Source organism: Octopus bimaculoides, chromosome 2 (assembly GCF_046866305.1).
Source record: "Octopus bimaculoides isolate indiv1 chromosome 2, ASM4686630v1, whole genome shotgun sequence".
Taxonomy (NCBI): domain Eukaryota; kingdom Metazoa; phylum Mollusca; class Cephalopoda; order Octopoda; family Octopodidae; genus Octopus; species Octopus bimaculoides.
In genome coordinates, this window is record NC_142929.1 from 130,738,908 (window position 1) to 130,763,861 (window position 24,954).

At 36.9% G+C, this 24,954-nt stretch overlaps 1 protein-coding gene and 1 long non-coding RNA gene across 5 annotated transcripts in view; one reads left to right on the forward strand and one right to left on the reverse strand.

The window, feature by feature from the left end:
* The window catches only part of LOC106879231 (tubulin alpha-1A chain), a 36,858-nt gene extending 25,135 nt beyond the window's left edge, over positions 1-11,723 (reverse strand). The window contains exon 1 of the mRNA XM_014928719.3: positions 11,455-11,723. Within this exon, the coding sequence (XP_014784205.1) occupies positions 11,455-11,457 (3 nt within the window). The 5' untranslated portion in view covers positions 11,458-11,723. The remainder of the gene's footprint in view (positions 1-11,454) is intronic.
* LOC106879232 (uncharacterized) overlaps positions 1-24,954 on the forward strand; it is a 35,652-nt gene that overhangs the window by 5,070 nt on the left and 5,628 nt on the right. The window lies entirely within an intron of this gene.

Here is a 24,954-nt window from a genome sequence, read left to right on the forward strand (position 1 = left end):
GTCAAAGGTACTCCTGACTAATGAATCTAAGAGTTTGTCATTCCTTTTTACAACTTCATCAAACAAATTACTTGCTGATGCACACTGATATCTACCAACTGATTCGAACATGACTGTGCTAATCGCTGGAGTACTAGGCTTGAATTTTAAAATGAATAAAACATCAAAATCATGCCAGAGTCAGACGTTTCACACACTGTAATAGATAACCCTGACACAGCCCACATCCCTGCAAGAGAGTAGCACAACTCAAACAGTACACTTTGTACACGCAACATGAATCTTATACAATCATTATCCAATAAAATAACACTAGACAACACGTACAACACATACTCTATAGAATCAATACCTTATAGACACACACAATACATACGCAACACAACCAACATCTGATAAAACAACACAAAACGTACAACATGTTACTCATTATAGACTCAACACAGCCATCATTACTAAATTATATAATACTATACATGCACTGCACATACTCTACGCAGTCAGCATCACCAAACAATATAACACCATATGTTTCCAATACAATCATTATCCAATAAAACAACACAAAAGACATAATTCATGCTCTAGTATAATCGATACCCAACATTACAACACCAACAACTCGCACAGCTAAGCTTCTGCGCAGATGCCACCTTTGAGAATGATGATGACGATGATGATGATGATGATGATGATGGTGGTGATGAAGAAGAGATAAAAAGAAAATCTCTATTGGGATATTGATTTCTGGTGATATAGCAGGACAGTTTTATTAGGAAAGGAAAAATAATCGATCTCAGTACATGACTGGTATTATTTTACCCAGCCCGGTGGTGTTGAATAGTTAAATAGATACTGACAGGATGTGACAAGTAACGTACTGAAGTATTAAATCATACAGCCCAATTTTCTACTGTCACGATGAGTAGTGTAACCAGAATGAGTGCCGCCCGGAGCAATCCTTAAGTTTGCTGTCCCACTCCCCGAGCACCCAAGCCTTTATAATATTATACAGCAAACCCAAAAGTGCTGTCTCCATATAAGCATCACTCGAGGCGAACCTCCCCCCCCCCCCACTGGTCCCCTCTACCTAGCTACGCTTCTAGTCACAGTCACTGTTCTCACCCTCATAGATATCGGTTTCAATTTTTTGGCACAAGGCCAGCAATTATGGGGGTGTGGGTAAGTCGATTACAGCGACCCTGAGAGAAAGAAAGGCAAAGGCTACTTCGGCAGAATTTGAACCCAGAACGTAAAGATGGGCGAAATGCCGACAAGCACTTTGCCCTGCGGGCTAACGATTCCGTTATCCTTTCTCCCTAATAGATATTATTAGCATTTGTGAATTAAATCACAGGTTTTCGTTGTGTCCTTGTATGCTCTGAGTTCGAGTATCGTAGATGTCATTTGTTTTTCTTTGATTTTGGAGCGATACAACTATATATCAGTAATACATTAAAATAACATCTATTGATTACACTCTTCCTCTACAAAGTGTACCCCAGTGCCAAAGTTTGTATAGAACTACGTTATTACATGACGGACTTCTAACTTTGTCGTGTTGGTGATCCTGGACCGCTGACCTGGAGTGATTTTGAGTTTCAATTGGAGTTTTTGCACTTACCTAACTCCAGCAAGGTACTTGAGAAAAGCATCAATGTTACAACTTCACTTCGTCTTTTCTGTCCTTGAATTCCTTGATCATCGTGCACCCAGGCCTTGCAGGATGAAACCAATATTTATTTAGAATTTTATCGCACGTGCCACGAAGTGAGCTCTTGGCTATCCTTATTCGCCATCCGGTTTCTATTTCCAGTTGTAATATCGCTTATATCACAAATCACCTCCAAAAAGGCGTGCATGGATGTCATACGATCTCATTTCCTCTCTCCAATAAATGTGAATTCTGTATGGAACTATACAATATTAACGTAACAAGGTGAAGTTTGGGAACTGATACAGATAAAACACACAAGCTCATCTGATTAAAGTATTTTTACAGAAATAGATACAGTTTCCATAATGTAAATGATGCGATAAACGAAATTTTGTCTAAGATTTCTTAAAACTAATAAGCAAGCGCTGAAATTACCTTCATTCTATGAAAATATATGTAGACATTGCTTTAACTTTTCTAAATATTTTGATAACATGCATAGAAACAACATGAACTCTATGAGTCAACAAAAACAATGTAGTGGTAAATATACAAAAAGACAAGATGGTCACGTCTAGAACCCTTTTTGATAACAGGCCTGCTCGAGCGAGGCTGGTGCGAAAGGAAATAACAAGAACTACTTAATATGTATACTTTTTTTTTTAAAGATACGAGTTGTTCTAATAGAACTACCTTTTAATCTCTTAAAGAACTTTAAGAAAGCTAGAATTTAATGGACAGTAGAATCAATAGAACGTCGGATGTAATCCTTTCGACATTTAAATATGTCTGATCACGTTTTGAGTTCAAATACCACCGGAATAGAGTTCTGTCCTTTATACCTCTGTAGTAGATTAAATCAACTTATTCCACTCCTTGAATGTATTGTTTTGTATCAAACTTAGAAATTAATATTCTTCACAGCCACACGATGTGACTCGATTCAACAACCAGTTTTCTATTCCTGTACAAAGACCATTCCACTTAATCTAAACCACTGTTATATTTGTGGGAAAGTAGGAAAGTCACAGCATCCCATGAAATGTTGGATTTTGTGCATAACGGAAAGAATATAATATCATTTGTACATAAGGCAGCGAGCTGGCAGAATCGCTAGCACGCCGAGCAAAATACTTTGCAGCATTTCGTCTGTCCTAACATTCTGTGTTCAAATTCCGCTGAGGTCGACTTTGCCTGTCATCCTTTCAGGGTCGATAAAATAAGTACCAGTCGAACACTGGGGCGATGTAATCAACTTACCCCTTCCTCGAATTGGCTGGCCTTGTGCCAAAATTTGAAACCACTATTATCTGTACATTTTGTATTCAATAAGATTTATTGAACCCTAAATTTACATATCAATATTCAACGAATAAACGTACATTTCCATTAGATAAGACATTTATATCTTTAAATTTTATAAGTATACAGAATAAATGGGATTTGTGACGTTCACGTCTCTGTGAAGTGAAATTCACTCATGTCAACAGAGCCGTAGCCGGGTCCGACTGAATTCATACACTATAGCCCTTGCCTTTTCAACAGATGATACTGAGTTACATTATAGAATTGGTTCCTGGATGGTAGAACAATTCAGTCGCACCATGATCTCTTACAAAAAAAAAAAAGAAAAGAAAAGAAAAGAAACAAAAATACATGACTTTTAAATCTTTTTATTACTTCGAAATTAATTTCTTAATCATTTTTTGTTTGTTTCCTATGATGTTCTGCTGTCTGAACCAGCTCTCTTAACCAACAAAACACTGATTTCTTATATTGACACAAGGTTGCAAATGTGTAGAGTGGTTTAGTTGATAGAATGTCCTTCAATACATGTCTCGTATTTATTTTATCGACATAGGAAGAAAAGTAAAGTTTATTCGGACAAGATTTGGACACAAAGCGCAGATAAAATAAATTAGTGAAAGCCATCTCATCTTGCACTCAAAACATTTCTCTGTAGCGTAGCCAGGTATAGGCGCGGGGACGTTCCACCCCGGCTGACGCTTTTATGAGGGTGGCACTTTTGGGTCTGCTGTATAAGCCGTGTCTATTGTATTGAAATGCAATTTTTTTTTCAAGTGGGGACACTAGTTTTCGATTTAGAATAACTAATGGAATTTTATGCGATGTTGTGACATTAGTATTTTTCCACAGATGTAATAGTGGTTTAGGTGATGTGGAATGGTAGTAAACGGGAACAGAAAACTGGGAGGTACCGTGAATAACTGCGCAGAGTAATAACGGTGGGCTGCAAACTCATGGGCTGCTCGGGTGGCACCATCTTGCTACATCACTGCTTTTTTGTTGTCTCCCTAAAAAAAACAATCGGTCGTGTGTACGGGCATAGAATACTAACATATACTTGCGCGGTAGAACTGGGACCACTTTTATAAATAATACCCAATAAATTTCTATACTATAATCAATGCAATTGAGTGTCTCTTCCTAACCCCAAATCAATAAGGATGGTCTCCTGTTGATGTATAAACAATGTTTCACATCTGCAAAACATAAGTAAAGAACTTACGTTTTAAGGTTGTCTGTAACAACCAATGAGGCACATAAATGATATACATTATTATTTTCTTTGGTTTTGAATTAGTTAAACCTTGGTTCAGTGTATGTTGACATATGTATGGGAAGGCGCACGGCACAGTGGTTAAAGCGTCGAGTTCTCAATCGTAGGTTGTGAGTTCGATTTCTAGACCGGCCTGTGTTTGTGTTCTCGATCAAGACACTTTATTTCACGTTGTTCCAGTTCACTTAGCTGTAAAACTGAGCTGCGACGTCGCTGGTACCAAGCTGTATCAGCCTTTGCCTTTGCCTTGAGTAACATTTGTGGCGTTGAGAGCGGGAAACTGGTACGCATGGGCGACTGCTGGTCTTCCACAAACAACCTTGTCCGGACTTGTATCTTGGAGGAGAACTGTCTAGGTGCAATCCCATGGTCATTCGTAACCGAAGGGGTCTTTACCCCTATGTACGGGTCACACCTATGCTTTTAATGCATACGCTGATATGCTAAAGGAAGTTAGGAAACATTGTACAGAGACTTGAGGTATCAATTACAGACTTGTTTTTATTGAACAAAACATTAAAAATATATATCTGTTTCAATGTGTAAAATATAAAATATGCATCTTTAACAACGCAGTGCGGATCAATAAAATAAACTGTTTGATATTTCTGTTATCAGTGATGTCCATCACTGAGTGGCCATTCTTACTGATTTTGGTAGGGGCAGTGACAGCCTATTGCATCGACCGCTGTGTATTTCAATATTCATCAACTGGAACTAATTTTACCGACCTCGGTTGGATGAAAGACAAAGGAGACATTTGAGAGATTTGAACCCAAATTGTGAAACGTCGTGGCTAAATAATCCTTTCTACTATAGGCACAAGGCTTGGATTTTTGTGGGAAGGGGGACAATCGATCACATTGACCCCACTACTTGATTGGTACTTAATTTATCGATCCTGGAAGGATGAAAGACAAAGTCGACCTTGGCGGAATTTGAACTCAGAGCGTAGCGACGGGCGAAATACCGCTAGGCATTTCGTCCACCTAACGATTTTGCCAGCTCGCCGCTTTGTCGTAGCTAAATAATGCCGATTATTTAGCTCTAACAAATCTTATTTGCCCTCCAATATAGATATGTACAGACACTGACACACCTATCTATTGAACTATTCATACACACTCTCTCACTCACTCCACTCATTCACTCACTCACGCATTCTCTCATTCATTCCCTCCTCATTCACTTACACTCACGCGCGCGTGCACACAGCCTGAGAAGGTCTCTGAGCAGGTATCGCCACGACAACTTTCTCATGGTCAATGCGACGATCACACGCTACACACCTTCCTTCCAAGCACTGCTGTAAACAGCAGAAGTGAGCTAGAACGTTAAAACTTAGTGCACTTGCCCAGTAAAGTTGAAGGTCAATCTTTGCCAAACGGCTTCACTCTGCGTGCTTTATCTTTGTTACTATGGCAACAGTCCGGATACTTGTTGATCAGACCTCGTATAATCTACTACTCACAATCAATTAGGGTTTAAATAATAGCAGTAACAGCAACAACAGAAAAAGAATCTATTATGAATCATGTAGATAATATTTTTCTTATTTTTTTCAAATCTACATGTATTTAAGACTTCACTTTCTCCCCCACCCTCTCTCTCTCCTACTCTCTTCTCTCTCTCTCTCCCAGTCTCTTCTTTCTCTCACTCTCTTCTCCGCACGCATATTTAGACAAAGTTTCTATCATAAGCACAAGGCCAGAATTTTGGGGTTAAAAGGTTAGTCGACCATATCTACCCCTTGTAGGTGACTACTATTTTATGTTGTCGATCCTGGAAGAATCAAAGTTGTTTACCTTGGCGGGATTTGAACTCAGAAAAGAAAAAAATGACGTAAGATATTTTGTCCGACGCAGTAACGATTCTACCAATTCAATACTCAAGACACGTAAGAAATACAAATGTGCTTTACGCAACCGCTCGACTTACTAGAAATAGCAACCAAGTCTTCCTTAAATCACACTCTACAGTCATTAAAAAAAAGGGAAGGACGCGTTGGATAATAAAAAATTAACGTTTGAGTCATATATGGAGAACCTTCGATCAAAACCTGCTCGATTAAGACTGACCTGGCATACACAACTGTATGTATTTATAATTGGCTTTACCTGTGAACTAGTGGGTCTCAGCCATTTTTAACCAATGGACCCCTTTGATTCTTATTTTACTCGGCTGGACCCTCTTAACCATTCAATGTTTGAAAGGTCCTATTATATTTTCATAATCAAATACTTGGAATTGTATAAAAAAAAAACTGTTAGAATATTTTGTACATTGCAGAAGTATAACCAGTTTATTGCCCAGAGATTTTAACAATAAAATTTATGGACCTTCAAGGGTCACACAGACCCCGGTTGAGAACCATTGTTGTAAATTATAGGATGAACGCATATAGCATTAAAAGCAGCGAAAAATACGAGAGAGCGGAGGCGTTGGGAGAAGGAGGAAGGGATGGAGAAGAAGAGAGAAAAACAGACAGACAAACAGACAGACAGACAGACAGACAGACAGACAGACAGACAGACAGACAGACAGACAGACAGACGGCAGGCAGGAGGAAGGATAATAATGAGTAATAAAGAAACATAATAGAAAAGAAGAAAGAAATACGAAGTTGTTTCCAGCCACAGGAAAAGTAATTATTTATCGTCTGTGGATAAAGTCAAGATATTCCTGCCGGTCGGTCGGACGGCATGTCGGTCGGTCAATCGATGTCTGCTGCAACATCAAGCAGACAATTTTGCTACAAAAATTTCCAGACGTAATAGAAAACTTGAGCAAAAATCAAAATTCGAAACAGAATGACTTTCTTTTAAAAGAGATTATTCAGTGAAAAGCAGAACTTGGAAGGAAACACAAAGTGTGTATGATTATATATCGTGAGAAAACTTTGGAATGCGTTTTCAAAGTGTTGCTGAACTCATGAAGTTTAGAAACGCCTTGTTATATGTATGATTAATAAATATTTCTGAAAAATTAGCTACACAGACAGACAGTCACACACACACGCATACAGACAAATACACACACACACACACACACACACACATGTATGTATGTATGTATGTATATGTACACTTATATACAAACATACACATACACACACAAAGGTGTGTGTGTGTGTGTGTACACGTATGTATACGTGAGTATACCTTCAGGTATATGTATGTATACATATATGCGTGTATGTGTATATACATATATATGTGTATATATATATATATATATGTATATATATGTGTGTGTGTGTGCATATATATATATATATATATATATACATATATATATATATATATATACATATATATATATATATATATATATATATATATATATATATATATATATATATATATATATATATATATATATATATACACACGTGCAGACACACACACACACACACCTGTTACTCATATGTTCCACCCTCCGTTCTATTAGTAGCATCAATTCTTTGATGTCTTGCGATACTTGTATATAGACAAAGACGTAAAAACACATAGAAAAGCATCAATAATGTAAACAAATATGAATTTTAATTCACGAGTGGAAATGTCATATTTTATGAATGTGTGAGAAATTAGTTATACAAGTCCTTCCAACTGACAATTAGAAATCCCCAGACACAAGAACTATTTTAATTAAGAAATTATTGCGTAAAACCTGGTGAGCTCCAACTAGTTAGCTAGCCTGAAACGTCATAAGGTCCGTGTGGGTGACTTTGTCAAGTATATATGTGTGTGGTTGGTGGAGGTAAAAGATGTGTGTGCGCGTGTGTGTTGAGTGTGAGTAGCATACAACTAGTAGCGCACTGACCAGTCAGCTGATTTGAAATAACTGTCTGACGGATGGGGCGTTGTGTAATGGATATCCTCCTCCTCTCTCTGTCTCTCTCTCTCTCCCTCCCTCCCTCCCTACATACATACATACATATTAAAGAAACAGATATACGGATATATGCATATCCATAGATAGATAGATAGATAGATAGATAGATAGATAGATTGATTGATTGATTGATTGATTGATTGATTGATTGATTGATTGATTGATTAACTGCTATAACCACACACATACATCTTTCTTTCCTCAGACCCTGTTATAGATGTAAAGCCCCGTTATGACTTGCAGCGCATTTTTGGAGTAATTTAAAACCTGGCCGGTTTGAACACAGCTGATTTCTTTGAGTGTGTGTGTGTGTGTCAGTGTGTGTATGTGTGTGTGAGAGAGAGAGAGAGAGAGAGAGAGAGAGAGAGAGAGAAGGGGGGAGAAAGAAACACAAGAGAGAGAGAAAGAAACACAAGAGAGAGAGAAAGAGACGGAAGGAAACAAAAAGTAGAATCAAATAGAGCTCTGCACGGGTATTTTATTTATTGACCCCGAAAGGATAAAAGGCGAAGTTCACTTCAGTAGGTTTGGAACTCAGGGATATAGAGAATTGGAGGGAACAGCTCGATACTAGTCTATGCTCTCATGAATTTGCCAACTCAGCAATATAATATAACATATATATACATATATATACATATTTAAACATTTATACATATTTAGACATTTAGTGACAATTATAATTCTCAGGAGAATTATAATTGTCACTAAATGTGACTAGGGTGTTAAAAAAACACCTACATTGCGAGAAATGAAAAGCTTGTATTTCTAGCAATGTAGGTGTTTCTTAACACCCAAGTCACATTTAGCGACGTAGATATATATTTGTATGTATGGATGGATGCATATATAATCGTATATAAAATAAGATAGATAGATAGATAGATAGATAGATAGATAGATAGATAGATAGATAGATAGATAGATAGATAGATAGATAGATAGATAGATAGATTGCTACGATACGATACGATAAGTTAAGATGAGATGGATAAAATCGAATAGATATGACATATAGATAAGACACGACAAAGTAAGACAAGATTAAGACAAAATACACAATTAGATATATACAATAATAGATATGATTGCTAGAAAATATAATAGATGAGATAAAATAATGATAACACAAAATAAGCTAAATCTTGATAGATGAGATTCGAAAAATAAAATCTAAGAAAGTTATGACTGATCGGTAAGTTAGATAAGACAATAGGGAATAAGATAATGGACCCCGGGCAAACCAATGCACTGGGCCCTATTGTAGGCCTCTATTGATAGCAAACCGTAGCATACACAGATTAGAATTGGACTCCTTGAAGGCGGTGAGCTAGCAGAAACGTTAGCACGCCGGGCGAAATGCTTAGCGGTATATCGTCTGCTGCTACGTTCTGAGTTCAAATTGCACCGAGGTTGACTTTGCCTTTCATCCTTTCGGGGTCGATAAATTAAGTACCAGTTGCGTACTGGGTCGATCTAATCGACTAGTCCCTTCCCCCAAAATTTCAGGCCTTGTGCCTAGAGTAGAAAAGAATTGAACTCCTTGACCTGCGAGGCCCTCCAGTTGCCCATACCTTATGACGGCACTAAACATAGGTAAAACAGAGCTTTGATGGAAATGCTATGGTGTTTAAATACTTTGTAATAGCTTTCTGCATCAATATTGTTAAAATAAGAGAAAAAGATAAAAAAATTCATACTACTTCATTTTGAACATTTACATAAAACGTTGTTAAAAAAGAAAAACGCATTTAATACAGTCATAGGCACGCGCGCGCGCACACACACACATACATATATACAGATATACATATATGTATATATACACATATATATACTAATATATATATATGCATATACACATTTAAACATATATGTACATATACATAGATACATACACACGCACACACACACACACACACACACATATATATATATATATACACCAATTTATTCTCGTTAGTACATCTATATAAAGGAATTAGCATACTAACGTTCACATGTGTGTATGCAGAGCGTGCGTGTGTGTGTATGAGAGAGAGACAGACAGACAGAGAGACAGACAGAGAGACAGACAGACAGACAGACACAGAGAGAGACACAGAGAGAGAGAGAGACAGAGAGAAAGTGGGAGAAACTCTTTAATTTTCAAACACAATCACAAAGAATTAATTCATGAAAGTGGAAAAGTAATAATTCTTTCTACAATAGGCAAAAAGACCTGAAATTTTGGGGTGGGTGGGATGGTTCTGGTAGATTACATCGATCTCACTGTTCAATAAGTGGTACTTATTTCAACGCCCCCGCGAAAGGATGAACGACAACGTCTACTTCGACGGAATTCGAACTCAGAACGTAAAGACGGACGAAATACTGTTAAGTATGTTGTCCAATGTGCTAACGATTCTGCCAGCTCGCCAGCATAATAACAATAATAATAATAATAATAATAATAATAATAATAATAATAATAATAATAATAATAATAATAATAATAATAATAATGATAATGGTTTCAAATTTTGTCACAAGGGCGGCGACTTTTTGTGGGGAGGAGATGAGTCGATTACATCGACCTTAGTACTTGATTGGTACTTATTTTAACGACCCCGAAGAGATGAAAGGCAAAGTCGACCTCGGCGGAACTTGAACTCAGAACCTGAAAACGGACGAAATGCCGCTAAGCATTTCGCCCGGCATGCTAACGATTCTGCTAGCTCGCCGCTTTAATAAAAATAATAATAATAATAATAATAATAATAATATATTCTTTTATTGGCCACAAGGGCTAACATAAAAACAACAAGAAATGACAAAACAGGACGATACAAAGGGTTTTAAAACGTGTAAACAAAAATAACAAAATTAAACAATTAAAACTCCCAATAGGGGAAGGCGCTTTGAGGCTACTCGTGGAAAAACTCACAAAAGCCACCGGTGCCTGACCAACAGGCCAAGAGCCCTTTTATTTTTTACAGGCGCATGTTCAAAATGGGTCCTTTCACACTGGCCATTTTCCGACATTCACCCAGCAAACAACATCGATAATAATATTCCTTTCTACTAGAGGCACAAGGCCTGAAATTTTGGGGAGGAGATTAGTCGATTACATCGATCCCAGTATCTTACTGGTACTTAATTTTTCGACTTCGAAATGACGAAAGGCAAAGTCGGCCTAGGCAGCATTTGAACTCAGAACGTAGTGGCGGACGAAATGCCGATATGCATGTTGTCCAGTGTGCTAATAATAATAATAATAATAATAATAATAATAATAATAATAATAATAATAATAACAATAATAATAATTTTTCCTTACCATGATGATGTAAAAGATGATTTCACTGTTGAGGTAATATTACGAATGAATAAATGAATAAATAAATATATATTTATATTATATGTGTATGTATATATATATATATATATATATGTGTGTGTGTGTGTGTATATATATAACTTGTTTTTCTTGGTTTATATTCTAAATAGTTCTCACAAATGTCCTTAAACCTCACGCAGACAACAACGTAATCTTTATGTGAGAGAGATGCAGACTGTGCGAGCCGGCACAGTGCAGGAGTTTTATACCGGTCCCAGCCGTCGCACCATCACAGCTGCTGCTGTTTATACTGTTGCTGCTGCTGCTGTTTATACTGTTGCTGTGGCTGATGATTGTGATGACGATGATGACCACGATGCTGCTGCTGCTGCTGTTGGTTGATTGCATTGCGGGTTTACGCTGATGACACCATTGGTCAAAACTGCCGCACTCTTCTCATTCTTCGTCATCCCAAATGATCCACATTGATTTATGAGTCCAATCTACCTTAAACAATTATTTTGTACAAAACCATTATCCCAATTCTTGCTGTTTGCATTAATATTTTAATGTATTTTCCTTGCATGCAACATAGTATATTGTTGCCTCTCCATGCACGCCATATATGCATACATACGCATGTATACATATGTGTGTGTGTGTATACACACTCACACACACACACACACACACACACACACACACACACACACACACACACACACACACACACACATATATATATATATATATATATATATACGCACATATGTGAGTGTGTCTGTATAGTTGCATGGTAAGAAGTTTGCTTCCCAACCACATGGTTCCGGGTTCAGTCCCACTGCGTGGTACCTTGTGTCAGTGTCTTCTACTATAGCTTCGAGTCATTTGGTTGAGGTAAACTGAAAAGAAGCCTACCGTGTATAATATATAGAGAGAGAGGTGTGTGTGTGTGTGTGTGTGTGTGTGTGTGTGTGTGTGTGTGTGTGTGTGAGTGAGTGTGCGCGTGCGTGCGTTTGTGTGTGTCTTTGTGTTTCTGTTTGTCCCCCATCAACGCTTGACAACCTTTATTGGTGCGTTTACATCCCCGTGTCCTAGCGGTCTGGCAGAAGAGGTGGATAGAATACATAGCATGCTTTAAGAATACAAAAATACTGGGGTTGATTCCTTCGACTAAAATCCTACAGAGGCGGTGCTCCAGCATGGCTGTAGTCTAATGACCGAAAAAGTGAAAGATAAAGACGTATATGCACACACGCGCCCGCACTTACAAAATTGGCCCACATATATCCGCATACATACATACACACACACATGCATATATGCATATATGTATAAAATGCATACACACATATGTATGTATATATATATGTGAATGTATATATATATATATATATATATATATATATATATATATATATATATATATATACATTCACACACACATACCCTCCACATACACATATATATGTGTATGTACGCGTGTATATGCGTGCGTATATAAATGCACGCAAGTACATGCATGTGTGTGTATATTCTTTTTTTTTCTACTTGTTTCAGTCATTTGACTGCGGCCATGTTGGAGCACCGCCTTGAAGGGTGTTAGTCGAAGAAATCGACCCCAGGACTTATTCTTTCTAAGCCTAGTATTTATTCAATCGGTCTCTTTTACCGAACCGCTAAGTTACGGGAACATAGACACACCAGCATCGGTTGTTAAGGGATGGTGGGGGCACAAACACAAACACACACACACACACACACTCACACACACACACACACACACACACACACACACACACACACACACACACACACACACACACACACACATACGACGGGCTTTTTCCAGTTTCTGTCTACCAAATCCACTGACAAGGCTTTGGTCGCTCTGAGGCTATGGTAGAAGACACTTACCAGAGGTGCCACGCAGTGGGACTTAACCCGGATCCATGTGGCTGGAAAGCAAGCTTCTTTCCACACAGCCACGCCTGCGCCTATGTATATATGTATATATATATATACACACACACACATATATATACACACACGCATATATATATATATATATATATATACACACACATATACATATATATAAAGCATACGTTCAAACATACATACATACACACATACATGTATGCATAGACCCACCCACATACATACATACACATGCACAAATACACACACATACATACATACACACACATGCATACATATATACACATATACATACATGTACACACGTATACATACATACATAAATATATATATACATACTTACATACATACATGTATGCATACACCCACCCACATACATACATACATACATACATACATACCAACGTAGATAAACTCAGCTTCGGCCAGCCTTAGAACATGCTATGCGTAATTCAATATCTCATCGTCACACACCTTTAAAGCCGTATAATTGAAACGTTAAATAATAGTACTCAATACCTGTCGCGTAACATAATTAATTCTATGTAGCCATTTACTAATTGCTTTTTTGGAAACGAATCTACTTTGGGAATCAATAGTGTTCATCGAATATACATACATACACATACACACATATATGTATATATATATATATATATATATATATATATATATATATATATTCGATAAACACTATATATTGAATATATATATATACACACACACTCATATATATACATATATAGAGAGAGACACACACGCACACATACATACATACATACATACATACATACATATAAACATGTGCACACCAATACGTATATATACATATATGAAATATTTATATTTATATATATATATATATATATATATATATATATATATATGTGTATGTATATATATATATATATATATATACCATACAATAAAATATAGGTTTTACGTACGTATGTATGTACGTATGCGTGTATGCATGTATATATGTTTGTATGCATGCATGTATGTATGCATGTATATATGTCTGTCACTTTTATTTTTTAATTATTATAAATCTTCCACTGAAGAGGGAACCGGTTTCCAACAAAGATATAAGGCTCCATCGTTGGGATGTAGTTGACACAGACACATTCACATTTGGAACCTGAGAAAAGTCTTGTATATGTATGTATGTATGTATGTATGTATGTATGTATGTATGTATGTATGTGTGTGTGTGTATGTATGTATGTATGTATGTATGTATGTAGTTTATGTCTACTTCAGAACTATTATGTCAATGATGTATTGCTCGTAACCGACTGGTAATGCATTCAGTCAACAATATCACGTTAAAATGGAAGAATTGGCCGCTTTACGAGAAAACCGTTCTCCATTTCTTTTACAAAGGACACAATTGATCTTTGTACACTGACTCTAAAATGAGTTTTTCTCTAACTCATAATATCAGCCCTCTTCTAAACCACAGAAAAACAAATATTTATGAAAATTTGCCTCCCTATTGTATGTCTAATATTCTTCTTTCTTCGTTATGGTAATAGGCAATTTTAAAAGTTTAATACCATGAGTTTATCAATCGTAATTTTATTAAACATGACAGCAATTTTCCCGCCTCCCTTTTGAATATTTTTACCTTCATAGTTCACTCCCATTAAAACACTGCTCTAATCATAATTTTCTACATGGTCAGTCGAAATATTAGGAACAGTAGCTACCAAATATTCGTAAATTCACACTGAGCTGTCTTTAAAGAAAGTACACATTGGATTAAGAACTATGAAAAAAAATCAAGGTGTTATGGTCCCCGCTGAAGTACTTTCATCATGTGTTTGTTTGATCAAGGCTGAATTGGAGTTAATCACAAGCAACAACAATAGGGTTTGATTTAAGTCAGGTTTGGCTACTGTTTTAAATATAGAGGCACCCGGGTAGAGGCACTAGCATAGAGGCACCCATATTGGCTCTATCAACTAGTGTGAGTGCATCGATGACAACAGGAAACAATTGTTGCCTGTGTACTTGTTTGTTAGGTCCAAAGACCGTCCCAAATCGTTAGATCTGTTGCAGCAACGAGTAGTCCTTAAAATGGGTAGTGAAATAATGGATGCAGTTATTCTACATGCACTATGTCTTAAATCAGTGGTTCTCAACCGGGATCAGTATGGTCCTTGGGGGTCCATACAAGATTTTGTTGTTAAAATTTATGTACAATAAATTGATAGCACTTTTACAATACACAAAATATTTTAATAGTTTTTTTTTAAATACAATTCCCAATAATGATATTTAGTTATAAAAATATACTAGAACTTTTTAAACATGGAATGGCTATGAGGGTCCACCCGGGTAAAATAGCAATCAAAGGGGTTCATAGATAACAGATGGTTGAGAACTTCTGTCTTCAAGTAAAACGAGATGGTCATAGTAGAAACATTTCATGAAAACTATCTAATAGCATGCTTTGAAATGATACTTGAGACGTACGATTTTGTGCCATGTTTTAAAGTTCTATCAGAGTTTATTTTACGCTTGTCGCCGTGATGCCAATAAAAACAGGGCAATACATTTATAAACGCTGGACTCGGTGGATCATCCAGATACTGTAAATCTTCGTATTGTAGAACGACACTTCATTGAGAAATAGAAACCTACGTTGAGGTGCTGAGTTGAGCTGGACATTGGACTGCCAACTTAAGAATGAGAACGCAAATCAGTCGATCTGATGAAAGTGCTTACACCCCACATAACTGCACTGACCGATTGCCCATCTCATAAACGTGTTTTTGATACACCAATGTATTATATATGCGTGCATATACATACACACGCAAACGCACACGCACTCACATACATACATATACAAATATATATCCATATATGTATATATATGTGTGTGTTTGTGTATACACACACGCACACGCGCGCGCGCGCGCACACACACACACACACACACATATACACACATACGAGATGGTATCAAAAGGTTCCTGGACTAGCTATGCTTAATAAAAAGTAACTTATTTACCTAAATTTTAACATCATCTCCTTCGAAGTAATCAACTTGCGCAGCGCAGTAATACACCGGTCCCAGCGTTCCTGCCACTTTTGGAATCCGGCCTGGAAGTTGTTCCGTAAGAGAGTCGAGAGCCTTCTGTGATTCGCTTTGGATCTCAACAACGGTGGTTAAAACGGCAACCTTTGAGCTGCATTTTCCTCTTGGGGATGAGATGGAAGTCCGCAGATTCTAAATTTGGCGACTAGGGCGGGTGTGGAAGCGATACCATATTGTTTTTGGTAAGAAACTCATGCATGGGAAACGTTTGGCGAGAAACTCACAGTAACAGGGTGCATTGCTATCGTGAAGAATCCAGTTGTTCGCGCTCCACAGATCCGGTCGCTTTCGCCAAATGTCTTCCCTCAAACGCTTCAAAACGTTGCGGTAGAACTCTCGATTGACCGTTTGGCCCTGGGGGACGAATTCTCGATGCACAATACCACGTTTCTGGGGGTGACGCTCATGGTAGATCTTCCAGATCGCTCATCGTTTTCCAGGGACGTTCTTCCGCTTTTCAACCGCCTGTTCCACTCGAAACGTTTCGCACGACCTATTGCCTCGTCACCGTAAGCTTCCCGAACATACTAAATGTCTCTGTAGCAGACTTTCCCAAGTTTAGCTCAAAATTTCACGTTGGCTCTTTCTTCCTCTCCATGACAAAATCGCAGACTACAGTATACACGTGATAACAAAAACACAAATTTTACCAACTTGCGAAGTAAACACAGCGACGTCACTCGGCACACTGCTTCATAAAGGTCACTGCTAGCTCTCACTGCGCATGCAACCGTGTGCTGCCATTTTTTGGCGCGCTACAGTAACACATACACATACATCCATACTTGTATGTATATATGTATGTATGTACATATCTCGTCAAAGATGTGCGATAAACTAGTAACAGCGATTACTTCTATTTGCTTTATAAAAAAGGCTCAAAGGTACTTTTGGGATTTGTATTCGATATATTCGACTGTTTTTCAACGTCAGAAAAATGAATGGCAAAATTGATCCTTATGGGACTTTAATTTAAATACTTATGTACCTTCTTCAGTTACTGTTACGGCATTAAATAGCATCGTAAAATAATACGATTGCCTGCCGGAAGAATAGATGAGTTATAACGTTTCGGATACAGATCTTTTTTCGTATATATACCTTCCAAAATACTTGCTTAGTGCTTTGTTTTTGTTTTGTTTTTTATGTGACTTGTCTGAAAAGTTAGAAATAATCTGTTCTCACGACTCAAGACCTTATCTCAATAGATTTTAATAGTTGTTCGTTATATGAATGGCTGCGCTGATTATCGCTAATATCCTTGGATATTAGACTTCCTTCTCTCTTTGCTTTGCTCTTTTCAATTCATTTCGTTTCTCATCTGTTGCGGTTTTTATCCCCAATTTGTCTCGAAGCTCAAAATATCGACGACACATTTTAAGGGTGTCAAACAAAAATACTTTCATTGCAATCATGAAATATTCTACCATCACGGTATTTAAGTAACTAAATCGATTGCACACATGCACGTATGCATGCGCGCGTACACACACACATACACACACACACACACACACACACATACGCACGCATATTACACTTGTCTCTTCTTGACTGACTTTTTATCAATTCAGTTCAGCTGCTACATTCTGAAGGTCACCTCGCTTTATCTGACAGATTACGATGACCAGATCAATTTAGTTTCTATGCTATTTCAAATACACACACAGAGACTCACACACACACACACACACACACACACACGTTCTTGCAATTCTTCAAATGGTGTTAATCCTTTGATGAATTCATAAGAAAAGCATACCAATATCTTTAGACAATATGCATGAATATTATATTGAAGCACAGTTTCTAATATACTTTATTAATGCATATTGCAAATAATTTAAGTTAGATTGGTAGAATCGGTAGAATGCCAGATCAAATGCCAGAGGTATTTTAGTTTCCTTTCTTTACGTTCTCAGTTCGAACATCAATAACGTTGGTTTTCGCTTTGAATTCTTCCCGTGAGTCGATAAAATAAATATCAGTGAAGTGTTGGGTTGGTCTTCTTAATTATTCACGTCTCCAACCCACCTCCCACCAATTTTGGGGTCTTGACGTCCATGTCAGAAATCAATGTTATAATTCGTTTGTGTGTATTGATGTAATTACATTTGTTTTATTGTATGTATGTATGTATGTAAGATATATATATATGTGTGAGTATATATGTGTACACACACGCATACATACATATGCTTTGAAACATCAGAAAATTAACCGCATTATCTACCCCCTTTACTCTCAGGAATAGTCTCTGTACAAAGCTGTGGAATAATATTTTGTGGATATGTGTGTATTTGTGCTGTTGTTGATAAAGATGGCCACGATGGTGATGGTGATGGTGCTAGTGGTCGTGATGGTGAGTGATGGTGGTGGATGGGGGGGTGGGAGTGATGATGATGATGATGATGATGATGATGATGATGATGATGATGATGATGACGACGATGATGAAGATGATGATGATTATATAACCTCACGAATCGGAGAAATATTTGCTGTCGCTAAAATAGACAATTTGATTTGTAACGACTGACAGTTTAGTTGTTAATATGTATGATGATGAAAAAAAGTTAACTGACAAAAAAAAAAAAAAGGAAAAAAGAAGGAACTTAATAAATGCGAGAGATTATCAGACAGTTGCAAGTAGCAAATATTTTATTATATATTCTCTTAATGCTTAAATAACTTTCCACCTCTCCTCTTTGTTGCTTTAGAATTAATTGCATGCCTAATTAAGAAGCTTTTATTTTTAATGATGAGTAAATAAATAACTTTGGCTTGTGACTTTTCCCGTTCAACCTCTGAACCTCTTTCGCTCTCAGCTACAAGAGGATATATGATTATTGGGACACATATGCGCATGTACAAAATCACTGCGTTTTCTGTTTTCTTCAACTGACCACCATTGAAAAAGGTTTCAAATATGAATGTTATGGGGCGGAGGTTCAATATTCAAGCTTTTTAACGGACAATATAACAATAATCTTTTCTGATAAGTCTTACAGTGTGGCTGCACTTTGAGCAAGTGTCTTTTCTACTATGGCCGCCTCGGGTTGGCTAAACTGTGTAAGTGAATTTGATGGAACAAAATGTATCCAAGTCGTATGTGTGTGGAGAGAGAGAGAGAGAGAGAGAGAGAGAGACATACATACTCACGCATGCACATGTGTGTATATGTATACGTGTGTGCGTGCATCTTTGTGTTTAATCTCTTACTGCTTGACAACCGGTGTTGGTTTGCAGTTCGACCAAATAGAACAATAGAATAAGTGTCAGACTTAAAACAAATTTGATCAACTAAGCCCTTCAAGGCTGTGCCCTAGCATGGCCGCAGTCCAATGATCGAAATCAGCGAAAGAACTATAATCTTTTCTGCTCTAGGCACAAGGCCTAAAATTTGGTGGGGGAGGGGGCTGTCGATTAAATCGACCCCAGTACGCAACTGGTACTTAATTTATCGACCCCGAAAGGATGAAAGGAAAAGTCGACCTCGGCGGAATTTGAACTCAGAACGTAACGGCAGACGAAATACCGCTAAGCAGTTCGCCCGGCGTGTTAACGTTTCTGCCAGCTCGCCGCCTTAATGCCCACACACAAAGTTGGGAACGTTAGATTGTGATCTATATAAAGGCCATTAATAAAACTGTTTTAATTTGTTAGTTTGTTCGTTTGATTAAATAACTTAATGAAGCGTAAGCTATGTTGGTTTTTGATACTAAAATTTTTACCATAAAATAATACACAGCTTGTAGCCATTACTACTTGTGTAAACGAATTAAAACAAATTAAATACAGTATCAAAAAGATCATTAGCTATTTAATTCAATCTGTTCGGGATTTTTCTACCGTTTTCTATTCTAAATTGTGTGTTGTTTTTATTTAACCCTAGGCTTAGTATCCTAGCTGGAGAGTGGTGAGACGGTCCACCCTGGGCGACGCTTTTACAGAGCCGGCTCTTTTCAGTCTGCTGTATAAGCTGGTGTACAACTGAGAGCCTGGCGGCGGCAAGCTCGTGAGCTTTCTTGGGCGGCATACACTTTAGCTATGCCCCTGACATTAGTACAAGACAAGTTCAATTTTTTCTATTTTATTCTTTAATCAGAAGGGAATGCAGTACCCATGACTCGTTATAAGGCTTTTGAAACCGGAGGAAGTTATCCTCAAACCGGAAACATGACCCGAATGCTTGCAACAGAGTAAACTCTGCTAAAGACACCCAATGTGTCTGATGTTAGGCAATAGCGGGATTCCAACTAAGAACGGAAAGGGACGGAACAACTACTACAAAGCATCTAACCCAATGTTCTTACAATCCACCGCCTTGGATAAGTATAAGTACTTTTTTATTGACTCCGACCCTACCCCAAAAGGGATGTAAGGCAAAGTTAACCTCAGCGGAATTTGAATTCACAGAGTCTGAACGAAACATAAACTGCGAAGCATTCTATCTGCCACTCTAACGAGTCTGCCATTTCGCCACTCCTGGGCATCCCATCATGACTTGGGCCTTAGTAATGAAACAAAGTAATTAAACACATTCGGGTTATAATATTTATTCATTTATTTATTTATTTATTTGCTTACAAGTTATAAATTGTTGAAACTATACCACTGAATTAAGACAACACTATATTAGTGAATTGAATGAATTAACGTTTGAATATACGAATAGATTAAACAGTCTACAATTGAATTATATTTGTGAACACTTTCAAAGGATATATATATATATATATATATATATATATATATATATATATATATATATATATATATATATATATATATATATATATATACATATATATATAATGAAGAAATAAATAGGGTAATTATCCCCTTATACAGCACAGCTAATTAGCGCTCTAGTTGAGCATCAGGAATATAAAGTCAAGAAAGGTAGTATGTACAGGACTGCGCACAATTAATAAAATTCATTTTGATAATCTGCTTTCATTTTATGGCACGAAGGTATTAAACTTAATGCCGCTTTTAATACTAAACTTTGCCCTCAGTCATATAAAAATTAATTTTAAAACTCCCTAAATTAAGGATTTTAGTTCCTCACATATATCGGCGAAGTATTAGAAATGTATGCATTTATTTCTGTATACAGAGAGAGAGAGAGGGGGGGAGAGAGGAGAGAGATGAGTGTTTATGTATTTGCCTCTAAATATGTGTGTGTGTGCGCGCGCGCACTTATGTACATCAATATCACTATGTATATGCATCAATATCACTATATATATATATATATATATACATATATATATATATATATTTGAGAGTAAGTCTGAGGAAATCTGTCCTGCTACTGTCTATCATTGATTCTAGGCCAAAAATTGTTGGTATGTGGAAAGGTTAAGTAAAGCGAAATGGCTCAAGCTAGAACCGAAACTGTGTCACGAGTAGCCAGTCATAGCGCAAAGTTGTCCTACATATAAAACTGTACTCTGCTATTTTACTTGGAGAAATCCAACAAACGTAAGCGACACCTCCGATATACCACTGTCTTATAGAAAACATTTATCTTAATATAATAACCACATACTGGTATGGTAGTCGCAGTGAACCAGTTCTTGCGAAGATCCTGCTGAAAACCATAGCACTTAGATTTTCTCAGCCTAATGTATCGACATAAAAGGAAAATTATTACCCTAAAGATATTAACATCTACGTAAATATGACCCAACCAATCAACACTGGTTGATTAATTATGGTTGACACGGCACACTTCAAAGGAAGTGTACGAGTTTTCCCGCCAAAAAGATTCGTCGATGATTCTAGAAGGGTAGCCTACAGTTATAAAAGATGGCAAATTCCACCTCAGGTCGGAGTTACTCAGCTTTCTTGAGAAATCTGACACATATTTCATAGTTCTGTCTTAGCACGTTGGTTTCTTCCCTTCTTTTACTTTCCTTATGTAACATGATTACGGCGTACTCGGTAGAAGCCACCAACCTTAACTTGTGATGTCGAGTAACGCATATTAATTATATGTAGCGATTTAACTTCCTTGCACTACTTTCATAACATAATCTAGCAATTTGTATTGTAAAATATTTCTAACTGCTATATTCGTTGTACTTTGTTATATTGATTTATCAGATGTACGCTTGTAAATGTAAACGATGTACATTAATAAAATATTTGAAAACTCATGTAAATTTTTGTGTGGCCATAGATTTCAAACGCAGCCTACCTACTTTTGTGAGCAACAACTGAAGAATACATGACTAACCGGCACACTGAACTGTAATTGCCACGTTGGAACTCTGAGCAAAAATATACAAGAATGCTATCGGTTACAAATGCTTTTCATAGAATGATCATGGTATATTACTGACCAATCACTAATCCAATATGTAAGCTATAAATAGACAAAATTGAAGATCTGTACTTCTAAATCACAAATTCAGTCAAATGTATACAGATAGGTTGAGCGAAATGTATACATGGTAGCTAATCATAGTAACAGTCAGATCATCCCTCATATCATACCTGTCTTATGTATGTATGTATGTATGTATGTATGTATGTATGTATGTATGTATGTATTATGTCATTATTCAATTTATTTCAAGATTAGTACGAATAGAGAAAAACCAGTTTCTAACCTAGATCCAAGCTTCCTTGATTGGAATTTCAACATCAACAACAGAGTATTTTTGTATGTATGTATGTATGTATGTATGTATGTATGTATGTATGTACGTGCGTATGTATATACAGGGGTTGGACAAAATAATGGGAACACCTAACATCATAGCATATCATAATTTTGAAATACCTATAAAACCGTCAAAAGCTTGTTTATTTTTATGTTTTTTGATTATTATTGGTGTTGCTTAATATGTTTTGCTAAAATTGCTGTTTCTTTTCAGATATCAGAAAAAGGTAATTAAAATTCATTAAAATGACAGATCTATCAGACTTTCAAAGAGATCGAATTGTTGGTGTTCGTTTAGCAGACGCTAGCGTAACTAAAACAGCTGAAATGTTTGGTGTATCAAAAAGTACTGTCTCGAAAGTAATGACAGCCTTTGAGAAAGAGGGAAAAACTTTCTCGTCGAAACAAAACTCCGGAAGAAAACCAAAACTTTCAGATAGGGACCGTCGGACTCTTACGCGAATTGTTAGAAAGGATCACAAAAGTACAGCTCCCAAAATTATTGCAGAACTTAATGACCACCTCGAGAACCCACTTTCCACAAAAACTGTTCGCCGGGAGCTGCCCAAAGCCGGATTTCACGGGAGGGCTGTAATCAGAAAACCACTACTTTCAAAACAAACGTTGCAAAGTGTTTAGAGTGGAGTAAAAAACTACAGAATTGGTCCCTTGAGCAGTGGAAGAATGTTATTTTCTCAAACGAGTCATCCTTTAACTTATTTCCGACCACCGGCCGAGTATACGTGTGGAGACAGCCAAAAGAAGCATTTGACCCAGACTGCCTTCTTCCAACTATTAAACATGGAGGAGAATCTGTGATGACCGGGGGTGGGGGCTATATCTTGGAAATCCACCGGCCTAATGGCTTCCCTTCATGGCAGAATTAATAGTCAAGACTATTTAAGCATTTTATCTGTTCAAATTCATCCTATGGTTGCGGAACTGTTTCCGGAGAGAAACGCAATCTTCCAGAATGATAATGCACCAATTTACACAGCTAAAGCTGTTACTGAATGGTACAAGGAACATTCTAGTGAAGCTGAACATCTTTTCTGGCCACCACAGTCTCAGATTGAACGTTTATGGTGCATTTTAGAAAAACAAGGAGTCGATATCCTCCACTATCAGCACTACAAGAACTGGAGACTGTTTAAACTGGAGAATGAACAAAAATTCCTTTGGAAACAATTCAAACTTTGTACGAGTCCATACCTCGTAGAATTCAAGCTGTAATTAATATCAAAGGTGGTCCTACCTCTTATTAAAATAAATTTGTTTGAAATTATAAAGTATTTCCATTATTTTGTCCAACCCCTGTATATGTTCAGATTTGTATGTTTTGTTTTATGCATGTATTCTCATGCATATAGTTGCATATCTAGACATACTCATATATACTTAAATGATAAACTTCTGGCAAGTTTTACAGATTTTTACAGTTCCAGTGGTGGATTGGATCTGTAGTCTTCGAATCAGCTTTCTCCTTTCTGCTTTTGAGAAGCCTAATTTCTCAAGATTGGTATTTAAGCAGTATGTTATATATCCCAGTGCCCAAATTATTACAGCTATAAGCCTGAACTTGTAATCTGGATAGAGTAACTGTAGATTTCTCAATAGTTCAGCATAGGTATTTTCTTTTTCGCTGATCTTTAGCTTTATGATGCTTCTGCTAATTATTCTTAAAGCTCAATATTACACATCTCTCGTCTTGCAATACACCTTCTGAAAATCCAACTATTATACTTCACTGGTTGTTTTAGGCATGGTGTTCTAA